This window comes from Triturus cristatus, chromosome 2_1 (genome assembly GCF_964204655.1).
Source record: "Triturus cristatus chromosome 2_1, aTriCri1.1, whole genome shotgun sequence".
Taxonomy (NCBI): domain Eukaryota; kingdom Metazoa; phylum Chordata; class Amphibia; order Caudata; family Salamandridae; genus Triturus; species Triturus cristatus.
Window position 1 is genome coordinate 88532428 of NC_140581.1, and position 26976 is coordinate 88559403.

Below are 26976 nucleotides of genomic sequence, written 5' to 3' on the forward strand. Positions count from 1 at the left end.
TGAAGCTGGGTCTGGGCCTGGGGCTTGAGCTCCATCTGACAGGCCCCAGGGTGCGGGATCCCCGCATCCTGGAAGCCAGCCGATGGTCCGGGGATCCCATCGGGGCCCGGGAAGGCTCCCCCCGAACTGGGTAGCGTTCGGAAGCTGTGACCGGGACCGGGCCCGGGGCTCGTGCTCCGTCCCAGGTTGCGGGAGCCCCCGTCCTGCAAGCCAGCCGAGGGTCTGAGTGCTGGGGACGGGGGTCCACTGGAGAGAACCCCGGCCTGGCTAGGGTTCGGAAGCTAGGACCGGGCCCGGGGCTTGTGCTCTGTCCAGCGGGCCCCAGGGTGCGGGATCCCCGCATCCTGCAAGCCTGCCAATGGTCCGGGGATCCCATTGGGGCCCGGGAAGGCTCCCCCCGGCCGGGGTAGGGTTCGGAAGCTGGGACCGGGCCCAGGGATCGTGCTCCGTCCCAGGTTGCGGGAGCCCCCCGTCCTGCAAGCCAGCCGAGGGTCTGAGTGCTGGGGACAGGGGTCCACTGGGGAGAACCCCGTCCTGGCTAGGGTTCGGAAGCTGGGACCGGGCTCGGGGCTCGTGGTCCGTCCCAGGGTGTGAGAGCCCCCAATATTGCAAGCCTGCCGAGGGTCCAGGCGCTGGGGATGGGGGTCCACCGGGGCCCGGGGAGGCTCTCCCCGTCCTGGCTAGGGTTCGGAAGCTGGGACCGGGGCTCATGCTCCGTCCCAGGGTGCGGGAGCCCCCAAGCCTGTCGAGGGTCTGGGCGCTGGGGACGGGTGTCCACCGGGGCCCGGGGAGGATCTTCCCGACCTGGCTAGGGTTCGGAAGCTGGGACCGGGCCCGGGGCTTGTGCTGCGTCCCAGGCTGCAGGAGCCCCCCGTCCTGGAAGCCAGCCGAGGGTCCGGGCGCAGGGGACGGGGTGGTCCGCCGGGGCCCGAGGAGGCTCTCCCCAGCCTGGCTAGGGTTCGGAAGCTGGGACCAGGCCCGGGCTCGTGCTCTGCCTGGCAGGCCTCGGGGTGTGGGAGCCCCCCGTCCTGCAAGCCAGCTGAGGGTCTGGGAACGGGGTCCACCAGGGCCCGGGGAGGCTCTCTGGCTGCGTTCAGAAGCAGGGGCCGGGGAGCAAGGGTGGCTGGCTTTTTCTGCCCACCTCTATTCATGACGCCCTGCTTTACAGCATGGGAGCAAAGGGCAGTAACTTGTTAAGGCTGGGTGGGAGCTGGGCCAGGCAAAGTGGATGGGTAGAGAGGGCATGCATTCATGGAGTGCTAGCCCAAAAATAACAATGTTAAAACTCCTACCATCCACAGACTCAAATCAGCCATCCTCTAGCACATTCTCGTAGCGTGCGGTTTAAACTCACTTCCTCTGTCGTTGTTGATTTTTCTCCACACAGACGTTATTTTGTCTTGCAGTACTTCTGGTTCAGAAACAGCCAATCGCAAGGCTGAACATACCTAAGGGAGAGAGAGTCCCTTAATGTACAAGCTAGTCTGAGATTGGAGTATTGTCTGCACCTCAGCCACACCTAGTCGTCGCATAGAATTCTGAGGTGGTCATTGGCTGTAAAGTCAATATTTGGCTTCTATGGCGTGCAACTGTTGTCCGAGTTGTTGTGTATGTGAGTTAAAGCAGGCGTTGGGCCATTTGGCACGAGGGGTTCTCTCTGATGCCATCCCATTCTGTGTAGGGCGGAAAAGGGTTTAGGAAGAGGGGTAGTGCGAAGTGGTAATGGAGGCAGCCAGCATCCCGGCAGTCAAAATAAGGTCGTCTCTGGATGGTGCCATTGAGTAAGGTTCGGATCCAAGCCACAGGTTGTCCTGTCGAGTACCCTTATTACTAATTTCCCTGTTTTCCCGAAGGATTGCGGTTGTCGCTCAATTTGGGCTGAGCAAATAAAGCTCATGGACCACTCTGCTTCCTTGAGTTCCGTTTGCGTTTGTCGCGCAAATGAAATCGAAGCACTCAATACCTTTGTGCCGCGTTCATATTAAAATTGCAAAAACAATTAAAAAAACCAGATCGGTCTTCCGACGGGCAAGGAGCTGCTGCTACAGAAGGAGCCCCACTGCCGATGGTCATGTGACCCTTAACGCAGCCAACAAGTACGATTGAAATGCGTGAAGTCACAGGGGGATTAGGTAAGTATAGAAGGAGAAACAAAAAACGAATACAAGCATACTTGGAATGCATGCAGCCACAGGGAGATTATGTAAACAAGCACAGCACAAGCACTGTGCTGGCAAAACATTAAAAAAAGATCCGCAAAACGGATGAACAGAGTACTTGGGCCATGGGATACTGATCTGAGAAATACACGTAGAGCAACAGTCCATAGTATGCTATAGCCAACAGAAATGTAGGAAAAGTAAGTGGCAAGCACACAAACCAATGAAAAGTAATGGCGGAATGTAAGCCCCTTTTAATATTTATAATAAATACAATAGATTTCACATGCAGTTGAAACCTACAAAAGGGTGAAGTGGTACATTATCCAAGTAAACAAATTCTTAGATCATAGGCCCCCATATTTGTAAACCTAGTTTCCGTATTCCTTCGAGACCATATAAACTATATTCCAGATTTAAGATGATGTTATGTTATGTTAAACGGGGTTTTGTTAAGCGCTCAGCTACTCAAGCAGAGTGTCCCGGCGCTATCAGACCCGAAGCCACAGAGCTCTAAACAGGGGGAGGGGGGGGGGGGGCTTATTGGCTAAAGAGCCAAGTCTTGAGCTCTTTTCTGAAGGACAGCAAGCTCTCACTCATCCGTAAAGAGAGTGGGAGGGCATTCCAAGCCCGGGGCGCAAGGTACTTGAAGGAGCGTCCACCAATGCGGGCGCGCCTAATTGCTGGGACCGTGGAGAGAGATAGAGACGCTGAGCGCAAAGCTCTGGCTGGTTTATAGAGGATGAACCTCTTTCTGAGATAACTAGGGCCCATGCCATGAAGGGTTTTAAAAGCAAGGGTGAGCGTTTTAAACTCAATGCGCCTCTGGATCGGCAGCCAATGAAGGGTTTGCAACAGGCCAGACGCATGGGCGCGATGACCAAGACCAAAAATCGCACGAGCGGCCGAATTTTGCACAATCTGCAGGCGCGAGAGGAGAGACTTCGGGAGGCCCAGATAAAGGACATTGGCATAATCAAGCCTGGATCCTATTAGGGCCTGCACTGTCGTCTTCCTGTGGGCAATGGGGAGGAGGGGAAGGAATTTTCTAAGTGCTTTCAAGACCCCAAAACACTGGCCAACCAGACTCATAATTTGTGGTTTCAGAGAGAGGGAGGTGTCCAGCTTAACCCCAAGATTTTTTGCCACCGGTGTTGCATTAGAGGGGGGGGACATGTCCAGCGGCCACCAGGATTTCCAACACGTATCAGGGGGACAGCCAAAAAAGAGAACCTCGGATTTTTCCGAGTTGCATTTGAGTTGATTCATTTGAAGCCAATTAAAGACTGCCTCCAGACAGCCTTTGATGAGAGCACCATCGAAGTCCATATCTTTCTCGCATGAGAAAAGGAGCTGAGTATCATCAGCATAAGAGACAATCTGGGCACCGAAAGACTCCGCAAGTGCCGCCAGAGGGGAAATATAGATATTAAAAAGAGTAGGACTCAGGATTGATCCCTGAGGCACACCCACCTCCATGGGTGGCACTACCGCGGAGTGTGGGGGTGCCCAGACTGTTTGTTGGCGGTTGGACAGAAAAGACGAAAACCAGTTGAGTACCGTACCACCAATACCGATCTCCTCAAGGCGCGCTAGAAGGCGGCCATGGGGGACGGTGTCAAATGCCGCCGAGAGATCAAGCAAAATCAGCATTGCCTTCCCCCCAGAGTCCAGGACTTCCTTAATGGCCTCAGTCACCTCCAACAGGGCCGTCTCCGTGCTCATGTTGGCACGGAAACCGGATTGAGTGTGGTGCAGAATACCATGGGACTCAACGAAGAGCGAGAGGACAGACTGCACGTGCTTTTCCGCAACTTTTGCCAAGGCTGGGAGCAAGGAGATAGGTCGATAGTTGGCATGAGTAGTGGGGTCTAAGGACGGCTTCTTCAGCAGTGGTACGACCATCGCTTGCTTCCAGATGGAAGGAACTGTGCCTGTTTCTAAGGAGCGGTTTATAATGGGGTTCACCATCGGGTTTAGCACATGGGCCACTTTAGCCAACAGCTTGGCAGGGCAAGGGTCCAACGGAGAGCCCGATCTTATTTTTAAGAGTAATTCCAGAGAGTCAAGAGGTTGGAGAGGAGGGAAACTCATCAGGCTGGGTTGCCCCTGCTTAGGCACCTCAGACGGGGTATTGGGCCAGGACAGTCCTCCCAGGTCGAGAGAGGAAAAAGTAGCCTGAATACTCCTGATTTTATTGGAGAAGAAGCTGGCTAATTGAGAAACCCACGTCTCAGAAAAGGAACATTTGAGGGAGCTGGCGGCAGGAGAGGTAAATTCTTTAACAATAGCAAAAATTTCCTTGCTAGTGTTCGCAGCTTCTTCAATCCTATGGGTGAAGTACATTTTTTTGGCTACATAAATTTCTTTATGATAAGCCTTAATACAGGACCTATAGGCCTCCTTTAGTGAATCTAAATAGTTGGCACGCCAAGCTCTCTCGGCCTTCTTACAAAGCCTTCTACTGGTATTGAGAGCGTGTGTGAACCAGGGGCCAGAGGCACGTGAGGATTTCTTAAGGGAGCGCTTAGGCGGGGCTAAGTCCTCCAAACACTGTGCTAGCCATGTTTGAAAGCGAAGGAGGTCCAGTTCTAAGTCCCCGGTGAGAGAACAGGGGTGAGATAGCCTATAGTGCTCAATCATCTCAGGTGTGACTAGATGAAAGGGGCGTGACAGGCGGGACTGACATCCGACAGGCCTACCCGTCCCCGCGAACAGGGACTGAATCTTAAAAGTTAGTAACGAATGGTCCGACCATAAGACGGGAAGAGGGGGTGCAACAGAGATGGGAGAGGTGGAGAAGATCTGGTCCAATGTGTGGCCTTTATCGTGGGTCGGCGATATCACGTAGGGTAGAAGGCCCAAGGGAGCAGTGATATCAAGTATCTGGATAGTGTCAGTGGCAGCCAGAGTATCAAAATGTATGTTAAAATCGCCCAATAGGATAAAATGTTTAAATTGAATGCTCAGAGTAGATATTATAGTAACAAGCTCTTCGCTAAAAGATCCCAAGGGGCCTGGCGGTCGATAAATCAGCAGACCGGCACAGGATTGAGCCGGCGAAAAGGAGAGGCAAAAACCCAATGCTTCAACCCCGTGGATTTCATTCGTGGGGATAATGGAGCATTCGTACTGTCTATCTATCAGCAATGCTACACCCCCACCCTTTCTGTTCATCCTGTCTTTTCTAAGTATGTAATAGTTGGGGGGCAAGGCATTAGCAATATCTGGGCCCGACGTATCATCAAGCCATGTTTCAGTAAGAAATAGACAGGCTGGCTTGAAATCGGTCAGGAAACTGAACAGATCTTGAGCATGCTTGCAAGCCGAACGAGTGTTTAAAAGAGCACAATTGAAAGATCGGTCGTCCGAGTTATGAGTCGTCGTAAAGGTTAACTGCCGACTAAGCTTGGGAGCCATGGGCTTCACCCAGTCCCATCTCAAGGACCACCCGCACCCTGGACAGCTCAGATTCTCCCCTGTACCAAGGTCACATACCCCACAGTTGCTGTGCAGGTCAGTTCTTAAAGCACGCAGCTGAGGGCCAGTGTACTCCACTATTCCGCACCCGTCCGCATCCGGGACGCTGACGGGCGCAGACGGGCTTTCCTTAGGCGCTCCTTTGGCGCGGGAAAGGCGCCTCCGCAATGCGCGTCCGCTGCGCGGAGTCATCACCTTCTAGTTTTATAGTTCCCGCCCGTGAGGCAGCAAGCCTAGTCCGCCGACCAGCGAGCCAGCCTCACTCAAGATGGCCGCCGTCCCCGTGCGACTATCCCGCTGTCCACTGACCAGCGAGAGGGGCGCCCAGAGAGCACAGCAGGAAGGAGGAGAGCGCGGAGCAGCGAGGAGCCGACACCGGTGAAAGCGACTTCGCTCCGCTGCCCCAGGTAAGAAGAGAGTCCCCTAAGCCCCCAAAACACAGCGAGAGTATAGGAAAGATCTCCCGGCTTTGCGCCTCAGGAGAGAAGGTGCAGCAGTAAAGGCAGAATAAATACACTTCAATACACTTCACATAAGATACACCAAAGAATTAAAAAACGATAAAACAATAAAATCCAGTTTTTAAAATAGCGCTAGTCAATAGTGCAAAGTAGGCAATCACCATCCACCGCCACAGAGAGCTCACACCAAGGCAGCCGCCCAGGTAGAGTCCGTGGCAAAGGTCTGATCGGGGCAGGGCAGGGAAGCTAGTTTTATAGTTCCCGCCCGTGAGGCAGCAAGCCTAGTCCGCCGACCAGCGAGCCAGCCTCACTCAAGATGGCCGCCGTCCCCGTGCGACTATCCCGCTGTCCACTGACCAGCGAGAGGGGCGCCCAGAGAGCACAGCAGGAAGGAGGAGAGCGCGGAGCAGCGAGGAGCCGACACCGGTGAAAGCGACTTCGCTCCGCTGCCCCAGGTAAGAAGAGAGTCCCCTAAGCCCCCAAAACACAGCGAGAGTATAGGAAAGATCTCCCGGCTTTGCGCCTCAGGAGAGAAGGTGCAGCAGTAAAGGCAGAATAAATACACTTCAATACACTTCACATAAGATACACCAAAGAATTAAAAAACGATAAAACAATAAAATCCAGTTTTTAAAATAGCGCTAGTCAATAGTGCAAAGTAGGCAATCACCATCCACCGCCACAGAGAGCTCACACCAAGGCAGCCGCCCAGGTAGAGTCCGTGGCAAAGGTCTGATATAAAATCTAGCTCTCCAGATTTCAAATGTAGGGGCTTCCTTTTACAACCACATGGAGGTTATACAGAGACAAGCCACCGCAACTGCTTGAACAATCAAATACCTGGATTTATAAGCTGGATGTCCTTTAGACATGTCACCCCTATACCCATCAACATAGTGGGCGGTGTGATATTCATTTCAATTCCAGTGATTTCCGAAAGGAACGTTTCTATATGACCCAAAAGCTGAGCTAACCTCCTGCACATATATAAAATGTGTACAATATCAGCCGAGTCTGCACCACACCGAAAACGTTTCCCATCATTGAGTTGTGGAAATCGAAAATAATTGCTGTTAGCATGAGCTGAAGCCATCTTGGTTGTGGTGTCCATTTTGTTAGCCATGTGATTCTTCCGTCTTCACTGTTGCTTGCCTTTCTATTCTGCTTGAGTAATCAGTTTTAGTTAACTCCTTCTATTCTAAGCTCAAGCAATGTATGAGGTCAGAAAGGCCTGAAGCTGCTAGAATGCACCCGTTTGAAAATATAACTGTCCATCATGTCTTACTGATGTAAGCAGTTCTGTTTCCCCTCCCACTTCGCTGACTAAGTGATCTCCATCTGCCCATGTTTGTCGATAACTATTTATGTGAAGAACTGTACCTTCTATTTGAGTCTCCATGCTTACTCCGCAACAAATACAGTATATAAGGCCCAGTGTCTGTGTATTCAAGTCACTACCTCCTGGAACACTTGAGAGTGTTGTATGGACGTGGTCTCACCCATGAATGAATAAACTTGTTATTTTGAATTCTAGCTTCAGTGCCAATCTCTTCTTTGTTGGTTTAAGGACTCGTGGACAGATTAGGGTGAACCACTGCACCAGTGGGCCCCTAAAAAGGCTAATTTCCACAGAGTACCCCCCATTTCAGCATTTTCGCAGGGGTGTCGTATAAGTTGAATATAGTTTTAAAGTGCTGTGTTCTTAGGTTAGCTGATATTAAAATTCTCCCTGCCATTTCTATTGATTTTTCTATGTGGATATCTTGACATGTCAATCGGTTCCTCCATCTTGTATTTTGGGCCCCTAGATCATCTCGCTGTATGTCTAATACATATTTGTATATCCCGCAGATTCGTTGTTTACATTTGATGGCCTCAACTAACACATAAGGCTTGATTAGCCTTTGTTTTTTGTTCAAGAAATCCCTCATCTGCAGGTATTACAAAAATTCTGTTTTAGAGAGTTTATATTTATCAGCTACTATATGGAAGGAGAGCAATTCTCTGTCCTTATATAGGTTACCTATGGATGTAATTCCTTTATCTTTTCACTTATGCGCCACCCTATCAGAGAAGATAGCAGGTAGTAAACTGGGTGTGTTTATAGGTGTATAATAACATACCCTCTCAACTAGTAGCTTTCTCCGTACTGTTCTCCACACCTTATAAGCAGCTATTACCAACTTAAAATAAGTTCTTTTGTAATAGTTACACTCTAATATTCTAAATAGGCAGTTCCTTACTTCCGCCCCTGGTAACATCTGGTATATAGATGGATGCTCTGTGGGGTTACCTATATCCTCGCCAGTGAGCATTATCCGGATATTATGTGGGATACAAGCATAATAATAAAATGTGAAATCTGGTACAGCCCACCGCCCTTCTCTCGGGGTAATGACATAAAATGCATTGCTGTCCGAGGTTTCCTTTGGGCTCATAAAAATCTAGTACAACATGATTGTAATTGCTGTAACTATCCCCTAGATAGTTCAAGTGGTACATATCTGAAGAAGTATAACATTTTAGGTAAGATTACCATTTTTAATACATTACACCTCCCCACCATTTAGAGGTGGAGGCACTCCATTCTATCTAGTTGGCTCTTTACACTTGTGAGGATGGCATTCCAGTTGGCTTCAACTAATTCATTTAAACAAGTTCTAATCCTGATCCCCAGATAAGTTACTTCATTAGTCACTCTAGGGTCTCGGATACAGGTCTGAGTAGTGCATAGAATTTGTGTCTTGGATGCATTGAGTTTATACCCGGATACAGATCCGAACCTATGCGCCATTCATTCTATCTGGGGTATAGCTACCGCTGGGTCAGCTGTTTAGACCGCTATGTCATCTGCATACACTAACACTCGAAGCTGCTCCTGACCACAACCTACAGATTTAATTCTCAGGTTCCTTTCTAACATAGTTAAAAACTGGTTTATGTATATTGCGAATAAGAGTGGGGAGCAAAAGCAACCCTGCCTCGTACCTCTTGATATATATACCGGTTCTCATTCTAAGCCATTAATACATATTCAGGTTTTTGGGGTCTTATACACAGCCTGAATTGCTTGACTAAACCCAGGACTAAACCCCATAAAGCATATTACCCCCCATAAAAAATTCCATGAAACGCCGTCAAATGTCTTCGCGAAGTCTAACAAGACCAGGCCTAGGGTGGTGCCCTGTACCTTAGCTGTATCCAACAACGCTACCACTCTGTTAATATGGTTCACAGTGCCCCTATTGGGTATCAACCAATGCTATCTCAATGATACAAGTGGGGTAATGATTTTAGTATAAATCTTCCAGTCAGTGGTTTATCAAAGAGATAGGGCGATAGGACCCAGTGAGCTCTGCTGTTTTGTCTTTTTTTTAAACAACATCATTTGCTTCTTCTCATGATGGGGGAACTACCCCCCTGTGCTTGTTGTAGGGTGGTCAGTAGCTCCGCTTTTAACTCCTGGAAGAAGGTTCTGTATATCTCCAGAGGCAATTTGTCTGGGCCCGCCGCTTTACCATTACTCAAGTTGTTTATTGCCTCTTCTAGCTCTTCCATGGTAATAGGATAATCAAGGAGAGCTGCTTCTACCAGCCAGCTGTTCACAATCTGAACCCTTGAGAAAAGTGTCGACCCCCTCCTCCCCATGGTTGTCTTCTGTATATAGAGTTTTAAAGAAAGTATTAAATACTTCCAGTATCTTCTACGGGATTTCCACCAGGTTGCCCTGTATATCCTTCATGTTTTGGATCCTCTGTGCAGCTTCTCTGGAGCGAAGTCTTTGCGCCAAGCATCGCCTGATGGCTTTGCCAAACTCATACCTTTCCTCCTTAAACATATTATACTTAATAGCAATCTCTTTGCTCATGTATAGATTGACCTCAGCTTTACAGCGGGCCACCTCTGATGGTAAAGGGATAGTATCTCCTCCCCTCAAAATCTCTTGCATCAGTTATTCTTCTGATAGCGCGAATTTCCCATATAGATCTTGGATTTCGACTCAGTTGTTTCTGTCTGTAAAGCCCATAACTCAGAATCTCTCCCCTAAATCCTGCCTTAAGGACATCCCAGACATAAGCCTGTGAGGTCGATCTATGGTTAACTTTCAAAAACTGCTGAATCCAGTCCTCCATATGATTTATAAAGTTAAAGTCTTTTAAGAGTTTCCGGTCAAACGAGAAGGACCTCCGATAGGGAGAATTATTATTACTACTGACCGGGATGTCTGACACTAATGGGCCGTGGTATGATGTAATTCTGGGATGGACTTGTATTCTAGCGCCCAGGAGTAAACCTGATGACACCAAAAAGTAGTCCAACCGGACCAGTTTATTATGAGGATAGGAATAAAACGTGAAGCTCGGGTCTGAACTCTGTAATGTAAACCATGTGTCCCTCAGGCCATGATCCTCCACCAAATACTGTAAGGCGTTAAAAGCTTTAGGCTTCCTACCTTTATAGCACTTCAGCCCCTTCTGGAGATCTTGAACACCTAAATGAATATTGAATTCCCCCACAGAGAATCAGCGGGGTATGCCATGATGCTAGTTCTAAATTAAGGCCCTCCAGCACTGCACCTTTGTCAAGATTGGACCCATAGTCAGAACACAGAGTATACGTAAATGCCCCCTGGCACATTCCATAACCACCCAGCAACCCTGATTATCCACCAATGTCCTGCCAGTACCGTTTAACCCATTTTTAGCTCAGATGGCTATCTCTCGATTCATGGTGGACTGTTGTGTGCAGGCCAGTAATGTATATCCAATCTCATTAAGGACCCCCCGCTTGTTCCATGGTATGTGAGTTTCTTGAAGACATACCAAATCGGGTTGTATCACCCGCATTTCAGCTGCAACCCGCTGTCGTTTTGCATTATTATTTAGCCCACATAACCTAAATGAACATAAGCGCAGACTAGCTTGTATCCTTTTATCCCCATCATAAACTATTGTATCTCTTCGGTTTATGACCTTTATCTCCTGAATTCATATACCTCCATACCCTCATCTTCAGTTTGTCATGGATTGCATTTTCTTTTGCAACCCCCTCCCTCTTTCTCAACCACCTCTCGTGCTCCCCACCCACCCTCTCCAGACCCACACCCACCCCACTCCCTCAACTACCCATATTGAAGTCAGCAACCTGACTCCATCCCACCCCCCACCCATCCTGTAATGAGACTTTAGGACCAATGGTCCTGGTGATAGATAGCTAACCTCTCCCAGAGGCTCCCCCTCGCATATATAGCTTGTTTAGAATACACAAATGCCAAAAGTTCATATTAACCAAAAATAACACTAAACAAAACTTATACAGCCTGACTGAAACAACAACAAAAAATGGAAAGCTTTGCATCTCCCATCGCTTCATGAGAGCCACATAATTATGTTCACATAAAACACAAGAACAGAGAGAAGAGGAGGGAGAAAAAAAACAAAAGGGAAGGGAGATAAACAGCCCACTGAAGCGAGATACCGTATCTAGATACAAGATCAAACAATAATCCCCCACAAAAAAAGAAAAAACAAACACATGCATCTCCTCTTAAATCCTATGTGATAGATTGCAGGTGTAACTTGGCTTTAACTTCTGAGGTGAAGAATAGAGTCTGTTCCTTATATATGACCTACAATGTGGCCAGATTAAGTAGAAACGCTTGGGCACCTTTGCTCTGAAATGGAGTGATGAGCTGTCTGAGCTGCCATCGTTTTTCCACCATCTGGTGGCAAAAATCAGGCCTTAAGAAAAACTCATATCCTTTCCCCTTTCTCTTTTTATCGGGACACGCTAGCTCATAGACTGCTTGACGGCTAGAAAATTGTTGACCCAGATCAAGATCGCTCTAGGTCTCGTGACAACCTTCCTTGGCCTTGCCCGCTGTGTAAATGGGAATCTGTGGGCTCTCTGTATGTCTTGATTTCAATCCCATTGTGTTAGTTCAGGGAATGCTTCTGAGAACATATCGATAACAAATTTTCTTGTGTCTTGGCCTTCCATGCCTTTTGCGACCCCCAAAAATCTTAAATTATTGCGCCACAGGCGATTTTTGAGATCGGAGAGCTTCCATATTGTGTCCTCCCTCAATGCCTGTATCGATTCCATTACTGTTTTTTGAGCTGCCAGATCATCTTCTAGTTTAGATATCCTATTCCCTGCATCCGAAATTCTCTACGCAAACTCGGAGCAGGATTTTGCGATTCGCCTTACTGAATTTTGCAGTTTACAGCATGCCCCCTGGGTCCGTTGGCTTTCTGTGTGGGTTTCTTCCCTATGAACCATAATTATCTCATAGATCGTAGCCAGCGAGATCTCTTCAGGCTTCCCTGTTTCCGTTTCAGTGGCCACCGCACCTTCACCGACCCAGTCCTGGCTGAGAAAAAACAGTCCCAAATCAAATCCTCGTTCGCTCAGTCTGGATTAGCATTTTCACTGTGGCCGTGGTCCTTTCGAACTGTCCAAGGAGTAGTTTGCATATTGCTTGATTCACTATGCCCACTCCTCTGGGATATCCCCATGGAACCTAACCTAAGATTTGAGTCACTTTCATATCCTGATGAATACGAGGGGTCAGACAGGGAAAATAAGTAATCGCCTGAATCAATCTCTTTAGTCATATTTTGCATAGTGTTGTCGTAGCCCACCTCCGCATCTTCACTAAATGCATCCACATTCGGCATGCTATCCTTCTGAATCTCTTTACCCACATAATTCCTTCTAATCATGTTGGGTATTATATGTTCCTTTAGCTGCAGCACGGGGGCCACGACTGCAACCGACTCCCCTGTTACCCCAGCAGCTAGGATACTTTGGGTAGCATCTTCAGCCTTACTCAGCTGATTTTTACATTGATCCTCATTGGGGTTATCTTTGTGAGTTTTGTCCTGGAGAGCATTTGATATGGAGTTACTCCCCTAGCATATCTCCCCTGTTGATCCCTCCAAGCTGTTGAGAATGTGTTATTTTTCACCTCTGTTAGCCGAAAACAAAGCAGGCATGCTGCGCTTACCGCCATCTGTATTGTTCAGCCTTTGCCTCTTTTCACATCCCTTTTCACCTATCTCTCCACCTTTCTCAGTGATGTCGTTCTTTGCACCCTGCTGCGGTTGACCGGCTCTCCCCATAGCTGCTGAATCCGTCGGAGTACGTGTCCTGCCTCAGGCTGCCTTCGGAGGCATCGCAGAAGAACACCTGGAACTGCTCCGCCCCCAACACTGTAGCTGCCTCGCGTTAGGAGCCGAGGCAAAGTGAGCCGCCAGAGGAAACACTGTGCTGTGTCCCGAGTGGTCACCACCAACCACAGCATGCCGTCAGGGGCCTCAGGTATGTCCCTTCATGTGTGCAGACTGTGGAGGGAGAGTTACGTCATATTCAGATTACCGGGACGGGGAGAGATCCTGGGAGCGCTAGCCGATCGGCCGACATGCGCCTCACCAGTTACAGACAATTATGCAACTGTAAGTTAAACAAAGTATTTAAAAATGTTCCTCTCTATTATGTTTGAGGAACCATATTCGAAAAAATCTGCCCAGGAGCCCTGCACGAGCAACCTCTGGAATGCCACATCCCTGTGCGTCCCACTTTAGCTGTGCAATCATGACCTTGCCATGCAGCTTTCAGTCGCGGCCAGCATGGCTCACCGGGGGTGGGGGGATGGTGGGCGAGTGGTCGTGAGGAATGGGGGGGTCGTGCAGGGGTGGGGTGTTAATGAACTAAAAGAAAGTACCTTTCTCAGATCCTGCATCTTCACGGCTGGGTCTGCTCCTGCTTTCCTGCCTCTGCAGGAACAGGCAGCTTATCTCCTCTCCCCATAGCCAATCACAATGCTGCAATGGCAGCGTTGTGATTGATTGGGACGCTGACCACACAGGCGTCTGTGGGGAGGCTATTTTCTCTATGTAGGCTGCATGCAGCCTACATGGAGATAAGAGAGAGTGCGCATGACTGGTTTTGTCGGCCCCAAAGGCCGACCAAACAGTCAGAGCCCGCTGCATTGGGCTAACCACTCCTCCCCTACCGACGAGCAGACGTGCCCCCCCCAAACCATTCTGCTTTCTCGCAGTGCGAGAAGCAGAAACATAAAATGGCATTTATAATAACATTTTATGTTTCCGCTTTTCGCACTATGAGAAAGCAGTAGAGCGACGCTCCTCCACCCACATGTAGGAGCCGCCCCTGTGCAGCTTCTAGAATATGAAAAAAACCTCATGAGAATATAGATGAGGCTCAAATAATGGACAGGTACCCTTTGGTGACATGGAAAAAATAATTAATGCGCCCATAAATCACGTGGCACCAAAATGAGTACTGGGACTCAACGACAGAGAGTGCTAACAACGTAATCCAGAGCTGCAGTGCAGGCAAGCACATGAGTAGTGGAGGGCTGGTACATAACATCAGAAGACCCCACATACAGAGGATCATGTCCCAGGAGTGAATACACAAATAAGTAATAGCATGACTCCTGGATACAGCAAGAAGGCCAGGGGTCCTGCTTAGTCCCACAGCTGCTCAGAATGAGGTGTACTCGATAGCTCAAGGGACTGGGTCTGCGAGAGTTAAAGAGAACGCTGACACTAAAATTAGAACTTGCCTGTTACCCAAAAAGAATGGCTTAGCACTTTATGGACACCAACTGGGACCTGTGCATAACCTACAACAGAGACGCTAGTTGCAAGGCGATTCTGCTGAGAATCCGTACGATGGTGGAAAATGTTCCAAGGTGCAGGCAATAAGCAAAAATCTGATATCCTGCTATGGGAAGGTGGATATGGGTATTGGTTATGCTGATACATACTATACTATAGAATAGTATCCAAAGTAGATGGGTTGATTTTCTCCCACTTTGTTAAAAGCTGAACTCCCAGAAATCACAATTCATCAAATGCTTCCCACATTAAGGTGCAGTGTTACTACCTGCTCCTCAAATAGCCCCACCCAAACATTCTGCATCTCTCTCAACAGAATGGTTCCGCTTTACAATTTGTGTCTTACTGACTGATCCAGAACTCACTGAAGCCATGAAAGCAAGCACTCTATGGCGTCTTTATGCACAAAGCACTGCTTAAGGCTTTCCAGTAGCACACACTTAGGACATTTGAAGTGATCTGAATCATTGACAGTTCCAGCCCAGTGCACGAAAGCGCGTTCAGCAGCTTTTCTGGCAAGTGTGCGCTTCACTTGAAGAAGTTCTATAAAAATAGGATTCTAAGCTGCATCCCCTCAGTCCACAATACTGTTTTGTCAGTAACTGAAAGTCACAAGCTGTTCCACTCAAGAGAGTCCACAGATCAAGATGGGAAGAGGTGGACACTCTGCAATGCATGCTTACCATTGATGGTGATCTTGGCTGACCACTTGGAGGTCCCATCCAAGACGCTCTGCTTCACAGTCTTCATCTGTTGAGCATGAGCCACCTTGCCCACAGTGAACACGTCCCGAATGACCTCAAAGATCTCTGGCTTGTTCCGCTCTCGAATCTTCATGCGATCCTTCATGGCCATGATGATATTTTGCGTTCGATCTTCTGCACCGTGCTTTGAGCTCTTCTCAGCAGCTCCTGTTTGTGGAGTAACAGGGATTCACTTAAAAATCCTGCAGAACATATGTTATTATTTTGTTTGTCTATAAAAAGAACTATTTTTGTTTGGAATACAGAGAAATTGCAGTGATATAATATTGCAAACCACACAAATGCCTAAACGTTTTAAGTTCGATACAATATTCACAGGGTCCTGTAGGTTTATAGACAGGTACTACTTTACATGATAAACACTTGGGGGAACTTCAAGCCTTCCAGAAAATTGGACTAACTCTTATTAGAAATTGAACGAACATGGCCACCTATCAGAAGATCGTCAGCTTTTAATTGGTTACAAGCTGCACAGTGGATTGATTTTAGAGCCATGCATCTTGTTCAATGGCTGTGCCAGGTCCTTATGTTCTTCCCAGGCCTCTGCATTCTGAAGCACTACATGGGATAACTATTTCGCACTGCAGGAAAACCTGGATTGGTGAAAGGATTCCTCAGTCCTTACCCCATCATTATGCAGCCTTCTGGCAGATTCTCAATTATAGAGCCACAACAGTGTCCTTTTAAAGAAAAGATTCTGTAGAACAAGTCACTTAGGCCAACCTATTAGAAGGGATCAACACACAGAGCTAGTACAGCCCTATGTAGCTTATTGATTGATAGGGAGATAGGTGGACAGACTTTAATGACAATCTTCATGCCTTCTTTATTGCAAGGTTTTCGTCAGGCAGCAATCAGTACATAGATTTGCTATTTTTAAGGCATCAAAATAACAGGTATTATGTTGCAATTATTTGATTTAGAGGTTTGCAAATTATCACCCTCAGAAGGAGGATGCGCTGAGTTGCTGAGGCGGGATTCAAACTCACTGAGCCATCTTGTTATTCATGCATGCATGGATGCATTCATTTAACCATCTTCTGATGTATGTGGTTTGTGTGTGGAAAGGAGAGAGGAGGCTCAAAAATGTATCTCAACTAAAATACTCATAAATGCAACTGCCTGTTGTAATGCTTCTTATAGATCGAGGCATTGCATCATGCCTTCAGTCACCCAGTCCACATAGCTTAAACTGAGGTAGTGTCACCGATTGCCTCCAGAGTCCATACATCTCTTTTTAGAGACAAGGGAGGACACAGAACTAGCCTTACTAGACTTTGAAGGACCACTATAAAAGGCTGAACAAATCCCCGTGGAGGGATAGCACATAACAGTGTTGAGTTTCCTCTAGATGGGAAGTGTTAAAAAGCCCTCACTTCTTACGCCTTCATGAACTGTTTAAGACCTCTGCCTTTGGGGCTCCCCAAGTTCTTCCTTTATGCACTTCTGTCACCACAGTACATTGGGTTGGGCACTGGTCAGTACTCTTAAGGTAATGCTGTACTACAAACAATTAGACAACGCTGCTGACAAAGGCACTGCAGTGCCATTGATAAGAACAGAGTGTGTGTGTACACTGCAGAAGATCTCTATGTACGGGGTCGCCACTCACGCTGCAAGCAGTCGGCATTAAGCAGATCTTGGCACTTCTCGTGGCACTTCACTCCACATTCGCTGCAGCGCATCCCTTGCCGTGCAATGCCCCACAGGAGCCCCTCACACTCGTAGCAGTACGTGGGGGTAGTGGCTGTCCACACCTCGAAATTGTGTGGAGTTGTGCAGGAGATGGGGTAGATTAAGGCTTGAAGAGTCTTCTTATAGACATGGGATTTCTGAAATAAAGCACATTTATGAGACTTTGGCTGCAGAAAAGGAATGCAAGCCCCACTCCCCTTTGACAAAACCTAATTGCTAAAGACAAAAACCCATTTGCGAAGAAATTATTGACATTGTTTGTCAATTAAATGAATCAGCCTTTGACTGTGAGACGAGTAAAATGCATTTCTATCCTGTGCATAACAAATTATTAAGCACCACACATTACATAGTTTATAAAACATAAGACTGCAAACAAATAATACCAACATCTCAACCTTACATTAGTATTGTCGTACAAACTTTTGGATATGTAAATAAGTCCCCTATAAAGCATTACCCCAAACACATTAAACCTGTACTACAATAAGCGGGAAGTGAGTTTGGCTGGATTTAGGAATTCAATAAAGGCCAAAATATTTCTGTGGAGACATTCTGGCAGAGATTCTGAACATCTATATTTTGAAGTCAGTGGTTTTGCACTTTGTTTTCCCAAGGTTCCAGATAATAACTGAACATTACTAAACTAGATACATCCATTCTTGCCATCTTCTCATCCCAGTGCCTTGCCACACTGTTTGTCTATGTCTGTGTTTTTCACCTATAATCATTCATGGATCAAGTATCTTAAAGCATGCTTCTTCACTCGCATGGAGTGGAAGTGATTTCACAAAACCAACTTTGAGGTCACTTTTCCATCATTCTCCCTTTCAAAAAACTCTCAGTCCTATGATGTGAGGAAGCCACAGCGTTTTTACCTAAAGTAAATCAGGCAAAGCTCATATCTCGATTCCTCAGGGCACTTAAACAATAATGACTTCGCATTGTGCATCAGATCTTTTAACTCACTGGATTAGAATATTTCATTAACCTTGTTATCGGCGAAGGTCTGGTGTTACTGCGTGTACGGTACTGTTCAACAAGTAGAGTATGTTGTGCAGAGTATAACATACTATCCACTAGTATACTTTAGTGTCTTCTATCTTGGATTGCGAGTACTTTAAAAAATCAATTGTTAATTGGCTACAACATCCCTTACCAGGTCTTCATCTTTGAGAGAACTCCGGGTCGCCATTGCCGAGGTAATCCCAGCCTTCCGCGACTGAACCAGTGACTGAGATAGGAAAAGAAGGGCAAAATATTACTATGAATCCCACATTGAAGTATCCCCCACTTATACACCTGTGTAACTAACAAGGGTGGCAAAGATGATGGTCTGAGTGTTACTGTAAGCATGTAGAAATTAAACTGAGCCAAAGACATTGAGACTCTTAACACTATAATAAGGCTATAGTAGTTGACATTGCCAACTGCAATCGCAACTCAAATTCCACACAATGACATTCATGGTGGAAGTCATTCGCTATAGACGACTTTTCCATCTTAGCTGAATTAACTCTTTCACTGATCTGGTTGATAATTTGAAGGGATCTTGAAAACCTACAATTAGAAACTTCCCATATTGAATGAGTGCCTGCTATTTCTCTAGGTGGTGTTAAGTGTAAATCACACCAATAAAGAAAGGTTTCTGAACCTGTAATACTAGTTCTCTTCCAGGGGAATCCTCATCAAAGTCATGAGCAGTGAATTGTCTCACCCACGTGAGGGATCCCAAAGCACTTTACAAATATATAGATATGCACACATTCTTTTTGTAGATAAACAGCACACATGCTAAAACAACAATTTAGATTGCAAACTAAAAAAAAGCTAGAAATGGTCAAATGTAATTTATTTTAAAAAATACCTTCAACTGCATTAAAATATTCACTACATTTTAAGAGACTAGAAATGTCAATCACAAACCTCTTTTTGTAAAAAGGGAAGATTACATGGAATTTACAGCAATGCTTGCACATAATATGCATAGTAGAAGCGTTACAAATTGGTAATGTGCCTTTGAGGTCTATCTTTGCTCTAGTGTTCCTCATGGCCCAGCGGTGACAGGTAGGTCCTTTCATTATTAAGGAGATCAAGATCCAGGCGGAAAATGAGAACCTCCATTTTAACTTCTTGTACGGGAAAGAGGTAGGGTTGCTTAGGACTTTGATGAAGATTGCCCTGGAAGAGAGCTATGATTATAGGGAAGATTATTTTCCTTCTCTTCCAGGTGAATCTCAGAAAGAGTTATAAGCACTGAAAAGTATAGCAAGTTCATCCCATCATGGAATTTTCTGGATAAGGGGAGAAAACTTAGCAGTTTCCAATCATACCAAAAAGATTCTTCAAAGGGGCCTGCCACATTCTGAATCCAAACAATAGTGTCTGGTAAATCTCTGTCCTGATCTTCATGTAGCAGTTTTACAAATCACCAAAATGGCCACGTTTCTTTAGAGAGCCATTGTAGCTGCTTTCCGCAAGGTCAATGTGCTTTAGGGATGGGTTTGTTTGCTAATTTATAAAAAAAAATGTGATGCAAGAAACCATCTATCTAGAAATTGACTGCTCTGAAGTGAAATGACCAGTCCTTAGCAAACCATAGTTTACAAAAAGATGGTCTGGGTCTGTTTGTCTGATTTCTTCTGTTTTTTTATTTTTGCTGAGTTTTATATAGTGCAAACTTGACCCGAATCGGGTATCAGAGCGCTTTACATAGCACCAGTTACGTTACATGAGGACACACATTCATTTTTGTTAGGCACGGGGAGATTAAGTGAGTTGCCCAGAATCACAGGATGTTCAGTGTCATTGCCGAGACTCGAACCCGGTTCCCCAGATTCGAGGTCGACTGCCCTAGCCGTTCGGCCAACTCCTCTCCCTAAATAGTATTTTAGTGCTCTTTTGACATCGGGTGAGGGACAGTAATTTCTGTTAGATTGAAAGGGTTGGGGAAGAAAGTTGGCAAGGAAATGTTTGATTGACATGAAACTCAACAGGACCTTTGGAAGAAAAGCAGGGTAGGTTCTAATTACAACCCTGTTCTTATGAAAAACTGTATATAGGTCTTTTGAACATAAGGCCTGAATTTCACTGACTGCACACAGAAGTAATAGCTTCTAAAAAAGCGGTCTTTCGTGGTAAATGCTGCAGAGTCTCCTTGTGTATAGGTTCAATGGTAGGATACATTAATCTTTAAATCATTCTCTACTGATATTTTGAAGACTAAGGATTATGAAGATTTCCTATATGCAGTAATTGCTGCAAAGTGTACATTTACAGATGTAAAGGAAAGGCCATGTCTTGCCAGATGAAAAAGATATGGACTAACCACCTTCGCTTGGCATTTCATAGGGTTGCAGTAATTCTGTATACACCCGATGCAGAACCACTTCTACTTAAATATATATAATGTTCTAGTGAAGGTCTCTTTGCCTCTTTCAAAATGTCTATAAAGTCCTGTAGGAGATTCAAATGTCCATTTTGCAGGACTTCAGGAGCCGAACCGTTAAGTTCAATGATAGCACGTTGTAAAGAAGGTCCGGTCTGCAGAGAAGCATCAGGTGATAGGTGGATTTTTGTGAACCATCCATGTTGTGGTCACTCTGGGGCTCAAGTATCATTCTAGCTCTGGAACATCACAGCTTGATCTAAACTGTTAGAATCAGTGGTATTCGGAGAGAAATATAGACAGATTTTTCTTACCAGTCGATCAAAGGGGCATTTCACATGGACACTGGGTGGTAATTCTGAGGCGAAGTTTGGACATTTCCTGTTGTTTAAGTCGGCAATAGAGGTATATATGGACTCCACCATTCTTTGAAGACAGTTTGTAGTACTTCTTCGTTGAGGATCCAGGCGTGATTTTCTTGTATGAGTCAAAGTAGGGTATACGCTTGTGCACTTTGATTCCCTGGTAGGTGGAGTGCTGTAATAAATAAGTTTCCTGGCAGCAGCCATTTCCAAATGGTTTGGGATTCCAGGGATTATGGTCTTGAATGTGTTCCCTCCTGCTTGTTCAGATAACACATTGTGGTTGTATTGTCCATCTGAACAAAAAGGGTGCTCGTTCTGAATGACAGAAAGATTTGAGAGCTAGATGGATAGCCCTTAAGAACAGCAGGTTGATGTGGTAGTATTTCTCCCTCTCCGACAATGTTTCACATATTTATAAATGTTCCATGTGAGCATCCCATACTAGTAGTGGAACAACTGTCACCATAATTTGCAATGGAACTTCCTGATATTTCCAGTTTTCCGGTTTAACTGGTCTTCCAGGGCATGGCCTCACATTGAGTCCGGCACTCAGAATTAGAAAGACACATGATGCCATCGACCCTAGTAATAAAGAAATTTGTTGCACAGTGGGATTGAGTGTTTGATCAAACAGCAATATTTCTGTTGGATAGATTTGTTGCACCGCCAAACGATACACTTTTGTGGCAGCGGTGTCTAATATTGCACCCAAGTAGTGAATCCTTTGCACTGGGGTAATCATTGACTTTTGAAAATTGATTCTTTATCATAGCCTTTGTATGGTGTTTTCTGCAGTAGGAAGTGTGTTGTTACAAGGTCTGGAGATGATCCCTTCACTAACCAATCGTTCAGGTAAGGGCAGACCAAGATCCGAGATAAGCCGCTACAATTGCCTTGCACTTTGAAAAAGTGGGAAGAGCTGACTTCAGGCCGAAAGGTAGGACTTTGAATTGGTAATAATCCTATTACACCGCAAATGTAGAAATGATCTTTTTTTATTACTGTAATGCAGAAATATGGGTCTTCAAGATCTATTTGAACATCCAGTCTCCCTAATGTAACTAGGTGTAGAACATAATCAATCTTTCTTTTTTTAATCAATATGTTTGTCAGTCTCATATCAGGACTGGATCTGAATTCTCATTTTTGTCCTTTCTTTATAGGAATAATTTCCCTTTTTTGGTAAGTGCGCATTTCCTCTACTGCATTCTTTTGAAGTAAGATGTTTACTTCCTCTAGAAGCAAGTCTTGATGATGATGGAAAGATTTCTTTGGGGTACAGTAGGTGGAGGCGACTTGAACTTCAATCCATTCAGTACATTATTCAAGATCTACTTGTCCTTTTGTTACATCTGCTACTCTTGTAGATGGCTTGCGATACTTCCCCCTACCAGAGGGACTATCAGAGTGGGGAGAAGTGAGGCCTACTTGTTTCGGCAGAAGCTTACCTGCGGCAGATAATGTTTGTTTTCCTCCTCTGCTGTTCGAGGGTCATCTTTGGTGGCAAGGCTGCTTTTGCTACAGTGATTGCCATTCAGGGGGTTGAACCCACTGCAAGAAAACCTCTGGAAGTAAAAGGACTGCGTCCGTCCTTCAGTTCCCAACTTGGTATCTTCTTACTGATGTGGTTTCGAAATAATTGTCCTATGTCACTTTTCTACTTTATTTATAACTACAATTCATAAACGTTGACATATTTCTCAAGAAAGAATGGGAGATGAGTAAAAATGTATTACATAGCGTTAACTAAAATAATGTGTTTACTTCGCATCAATGCATGTATTCCACTTTTTTTGAGGCTGAGACTTCAGCCCTTTCCCTTCCCTCACTCACTCTGCTTGGTCCTAGCCAGGCTTCTTGATATGGTTAGGTGAGCACGTCTGCTGCTTGTGTCTGGTCTCACAGTCAATTACAATATGCAACAGAACAGAAGCATGGCTTTCGGGGCAGGGAGATGTGTGCTTTGTGCACAAAAAAATGTGATCTTCAATAATGATGACAGTGTCCTTTCAGAAAAGAAGAGTCCCTTACTTCAGATAATACTAGAATGGCACCTGCAGAGAGAGAACATCAAGCTGATGCTGTATCGCGAACAAGAATACAAACTTAGTCACTCTTAAAGTAAATTGTGAAGTGGCTCATGCGCCTGTAATTAACTATGAAAGGCAGCTCGTGAAATGTCTGCCTGTGTTTCCTTACCAGACAGACTGTAGCACATGATTTAAAACATGTACCAGCAACAATGCAATCTGGGGTATGCTAACCCCACTATCTATATGTACCCCAAGCAGAACCCTGAAGTGCTGGGTGTGCAGCTAGGTCTTCCTCATGCAGACTGACGTCTAAAACCCCACGGCATGCATGCAGTGGTATTCAGCGGTACAAGGAGGACATGGTGGGGCTGTGAGAGGTGCACCAAGTGAAATAGGATAAAGGGGAGGTCCATCCACAAGAAGAGAGGGTGGGTGTTATGTCTGAATGCAAGCATGACTCCCATTCAGGATCCATCACTGAATATAATGACCATATCCTGCCCAGCATCTAGGGGTGTAATCACAGAGACTGGTGCCACAGTCTAAAACCCAAAGCCCCATTGTCCTCCGGCTTCCATAAACGGACACCGGCAGGCACAGTATGGAAGGAGTGAGAGGGACATGGCGCAATCGTCGCACGATTCCTGACCTGTGGCTGCAAAGACCAACACTGCCCAAACAAAGGTTTTGGAAGCACTGTATATGGTCCATTAAATCAGTGATGTGGAGGGGAAGGAGCCTGCACATGCTTGGAAGCATGTCAAGCCTCAAAATAAAACAAGTGAAATTAGATGTGTAGAGAAGATAAAGTGCAACTTAAAATAAAACCAATTAGGGGGTATCTAGAAGGAGGAAGGGGGCGAGGGATGGGGGAGGGGGTGCACCTCCTGGAAACCACTTACCATGGCCTGGAGAAAAGGATTGAAAGCAGATAAAAGAATTACAAGAGGTTAATTACATTATAAGCACTTGGAGGACCACGGAAATTACATATCACTGTATACCATTGAGTGTAAAATCTAAACTACATGATACCACACAGCAGAAAAGATTCTAAACTGAACTCAGTCATAAACAGGTTCACTCAGCACATTCAGATCTGTCGTAACGCACTCCAGTATGATGAGAAGAAATCATTTTCCCTAGTGAAAGTTCAAAACAAAAAATTATTTTTAAAGTTTATATATGTATCACCCTGTGATTTCAGTAACACAGTTATTGCTCCTGTGCACGTAGAGGAGCAGACCTTTTTCTCTGTACACAATGTGACAAACATTCATCAGATTAGGCCGGTGAAATGATGCATACTGTCAGTAGTACAGTTGGTGTGGCGGGCAATTTCCTTTCAACAGTTTCTAGTGGATGCCAAGATTTGTCCCACTCGGGGAGCTGATCATCACGAGGCCAATGTAAGTCGGCGAGGAAGGGGATTTATATGCTGGGGTGATGGGTTTCGCTGCAGAGTGTAGTATCCTTGAAAGGGGAGCAAGAGAGGAACTGGGAAGGCCAATGTGAATTGTTTGTATGCTGTGAGAGAGCCAAGGCTTGAAAGACATGTTAGAAACTTTCAGGTTTCATCATTCCGAGAAGGTTTTTGAAACACTGTGATTTCAGTTATTTTGCAAAAGAATTTTAGGTTGTAATCGAAGCATCACTACCTATGTGTGGAGCAGGCACGCTAAGCGTCATCTCATGGTGGACAGCATCGAATGCCGCTAAGAGATCAATAAGAACGAAGAAATGCCACAGGGTGGCTCTGCTGTGTTCTAGCTGAACCCCGGACTGTAGCTCCAGCAAACCATGTGATCCCTAAGCTGTCCTCCAACAACCTTCCCAATGATTGTTACTAGGAACAATAGCCTCACTACTGCTATGAGATTCTGGGGATTTTCTGCTTTAGTCAGGTTTTTTCAGTGCAGAAGTAACTATTACTTTTTAAGCCATTGCAAACCTTTCTTGTAAGATACAAACATTTACAATTATCAGAATGGATTGGAAACCCAACTGCCCAGTTGGCAGGAACAGCACAGTTTAAGAATTAGGATGGTTTGGAGTTTTACCATAACAGGGAGATTTATTTTGGAAAGGGGTGTTTTTGTATCTCAACAGAAACGTTGCTCATGCTGTCCATTTCCCATAGCAAAAAATCCAAATGTTGGAGAATATGTTTGGGAAATGTGGTATACGGAAGACGGGGATGGATGAATGGCAACGCTTTTGACTGTGGTGCTCAAAGGTTTGTGAGTTAATGGTAGTGTTTGTGATATTGTTTTGGAAGTATGCACTTTTGTGGTTACAATCTTCTCATCATCAATTTTAATAAAAACATTTAAAATAATTTACCATGTACTGAGTTGCATTCAGACTGAGCACAAAACGTGTGGCGTGAGGACAGGCCATTTACTGTACAAAGATTCAGTAGGAATAGATCATTCTAGTGCTGGATCAGGGCCCCGAAAAGGACTTTTGGTGTGTGCCATATATAGTTATGGGGATGTTGGAGACCAGGTTATTGTGATGTGTCACAAGGAATGCCTTGCCATGGATTTGTTGTCAACCTAATATACCTATTGTCAGTCAATGAGGGAGATGTATAGCACTAGTTTGGAGCGCCCCATTTGGTTGCTTAGGATGGGACTCAATGGGTTCTAAGGTAGTGAGGCGAACCGATGAGAATAGAGAAGAATCTTCAGAAAAACAAACATTGCGTCTTCTAAAACCCCAGGAGAATGAATCCAGTCTTGTTTTAAGCTCTTTTGGCTAGGTAACTATAAGCTTTATATGGTTTTAGGCAACTAAGGAACGAGGTATGATATTCCGCCTTTAAACATTCTTTAAGATCTTAAGGCTTTTGATTTTCTATAGGTAAAGTGCAGGTGTGCCCCACTCTATGGAATTCGTTTTGTCACTGTCTTTTTTGCGAAGAACAGTGGTAAGTCAGGTATAAAAAGAGAAAATGAAGTTGGTGAAAGGAATAAAGGTATGCACTTAGTGTTGGATTGCATATTGTTTAATGGCGGTGCGTTCGTATGTTGGGAATTATTCAAGAAGGCGGGAGCAACCAAAGAGCACATCATCTATTCATTCAGATAGGTTGATGCTATTAGAAAATTACTGTAAACCAGTATCAAACTATTTTACAGTAAAATGCTAAAATATACACACCCACAAATATACACACCCATCTATATATACACAGATATATATATATATGAAGCACACAATAATTCTTGCTCAAAGAACGATCTAGTACCACAACCTGACACTGGGCACTTATTGTCAACCACAATGCGCACACACAGAGTCTCCAAATCCAGGAGCAATCGATAATCGATGGCAAGCTGAAAGTGGATGGAGGCAATGTCATTCTAACTGGGCCTCCAACAAGCATCTCACCTCCAACTATCAAAGCAGATGCATTCCACGTGAGATTAATCACTGGTAAAAGACAAAACACTGAAAATAGGACCACATTCCCCCAGTCCTCAAGGATCTTTGCTAGTTTCCCCTAGAAGCTAGAAACAAATCCAGTCTGTTGTTTATCACACAAACCACTCCACCTAGGTAGGCACAGCTACCCATCAGTTCTGAAAATCTGTTGGCATATGAGAATTCAGCAACAAAAACTCTCAACTCCAGAACCCCAGAAATTCAAAATGACGCAAGCTCGAAGTCAATCCTATTCTGGATCTGCGCCAACAAATTAGAACACCCTGCCAATATATTTAATTAGAAACAGCCTTGATATCCTTTCTATCTGCAAAAGAGACTCAAGACCTCGCTATTCACAAGATACCTAAACTAAGAACTTTCAAGATAAATTACTTCACCTCAACGAACCAAGAACACACGCTAGCAGATGATACATTCCTTATTCTTCACAAGAGTTCCTATTTCCAGCCCTCCCTTATAATTTCCCGACCTGTTTGGTAGATTCTGGGATGTTGTAGTAAGTTTATCAAGCAGTTATATATAAGACACTA

General features: G+C 45.4%; 1 protein-coding gene across 5 annotated transcripts in view; it reads right to left on the minus strand.

Annotated features, from left to right (window-relative positions):
* The window catches only part of UNC13B (unc-13 homolog B), a 2660654-nt gene that overhangs the window by 1177828 nt on the left and 1455850 nt on the right, over positions 1-26976 (minus strand). For all 5 annotated transcript variants that reach the window (XM_085628130.1, XM_085628129.1, XM_085628128.1 and 2 more), the window contains 3 exons: positions 18367-18441; positions 17125-17344; positions 15432-15659 (listed from right to left, as the gene is read on the minus strand). In XM_085628130.1, coding sequence (XP_085484256.1) covers positions 15432-15659; positions 17125-17344; positions 18367-18441 — 523 coding nt within the window. The remainder of the gene's footprint in view (positions 1-15431; positions 15660-17124; positions 17345-18366; positions 18442-26976) is intronic.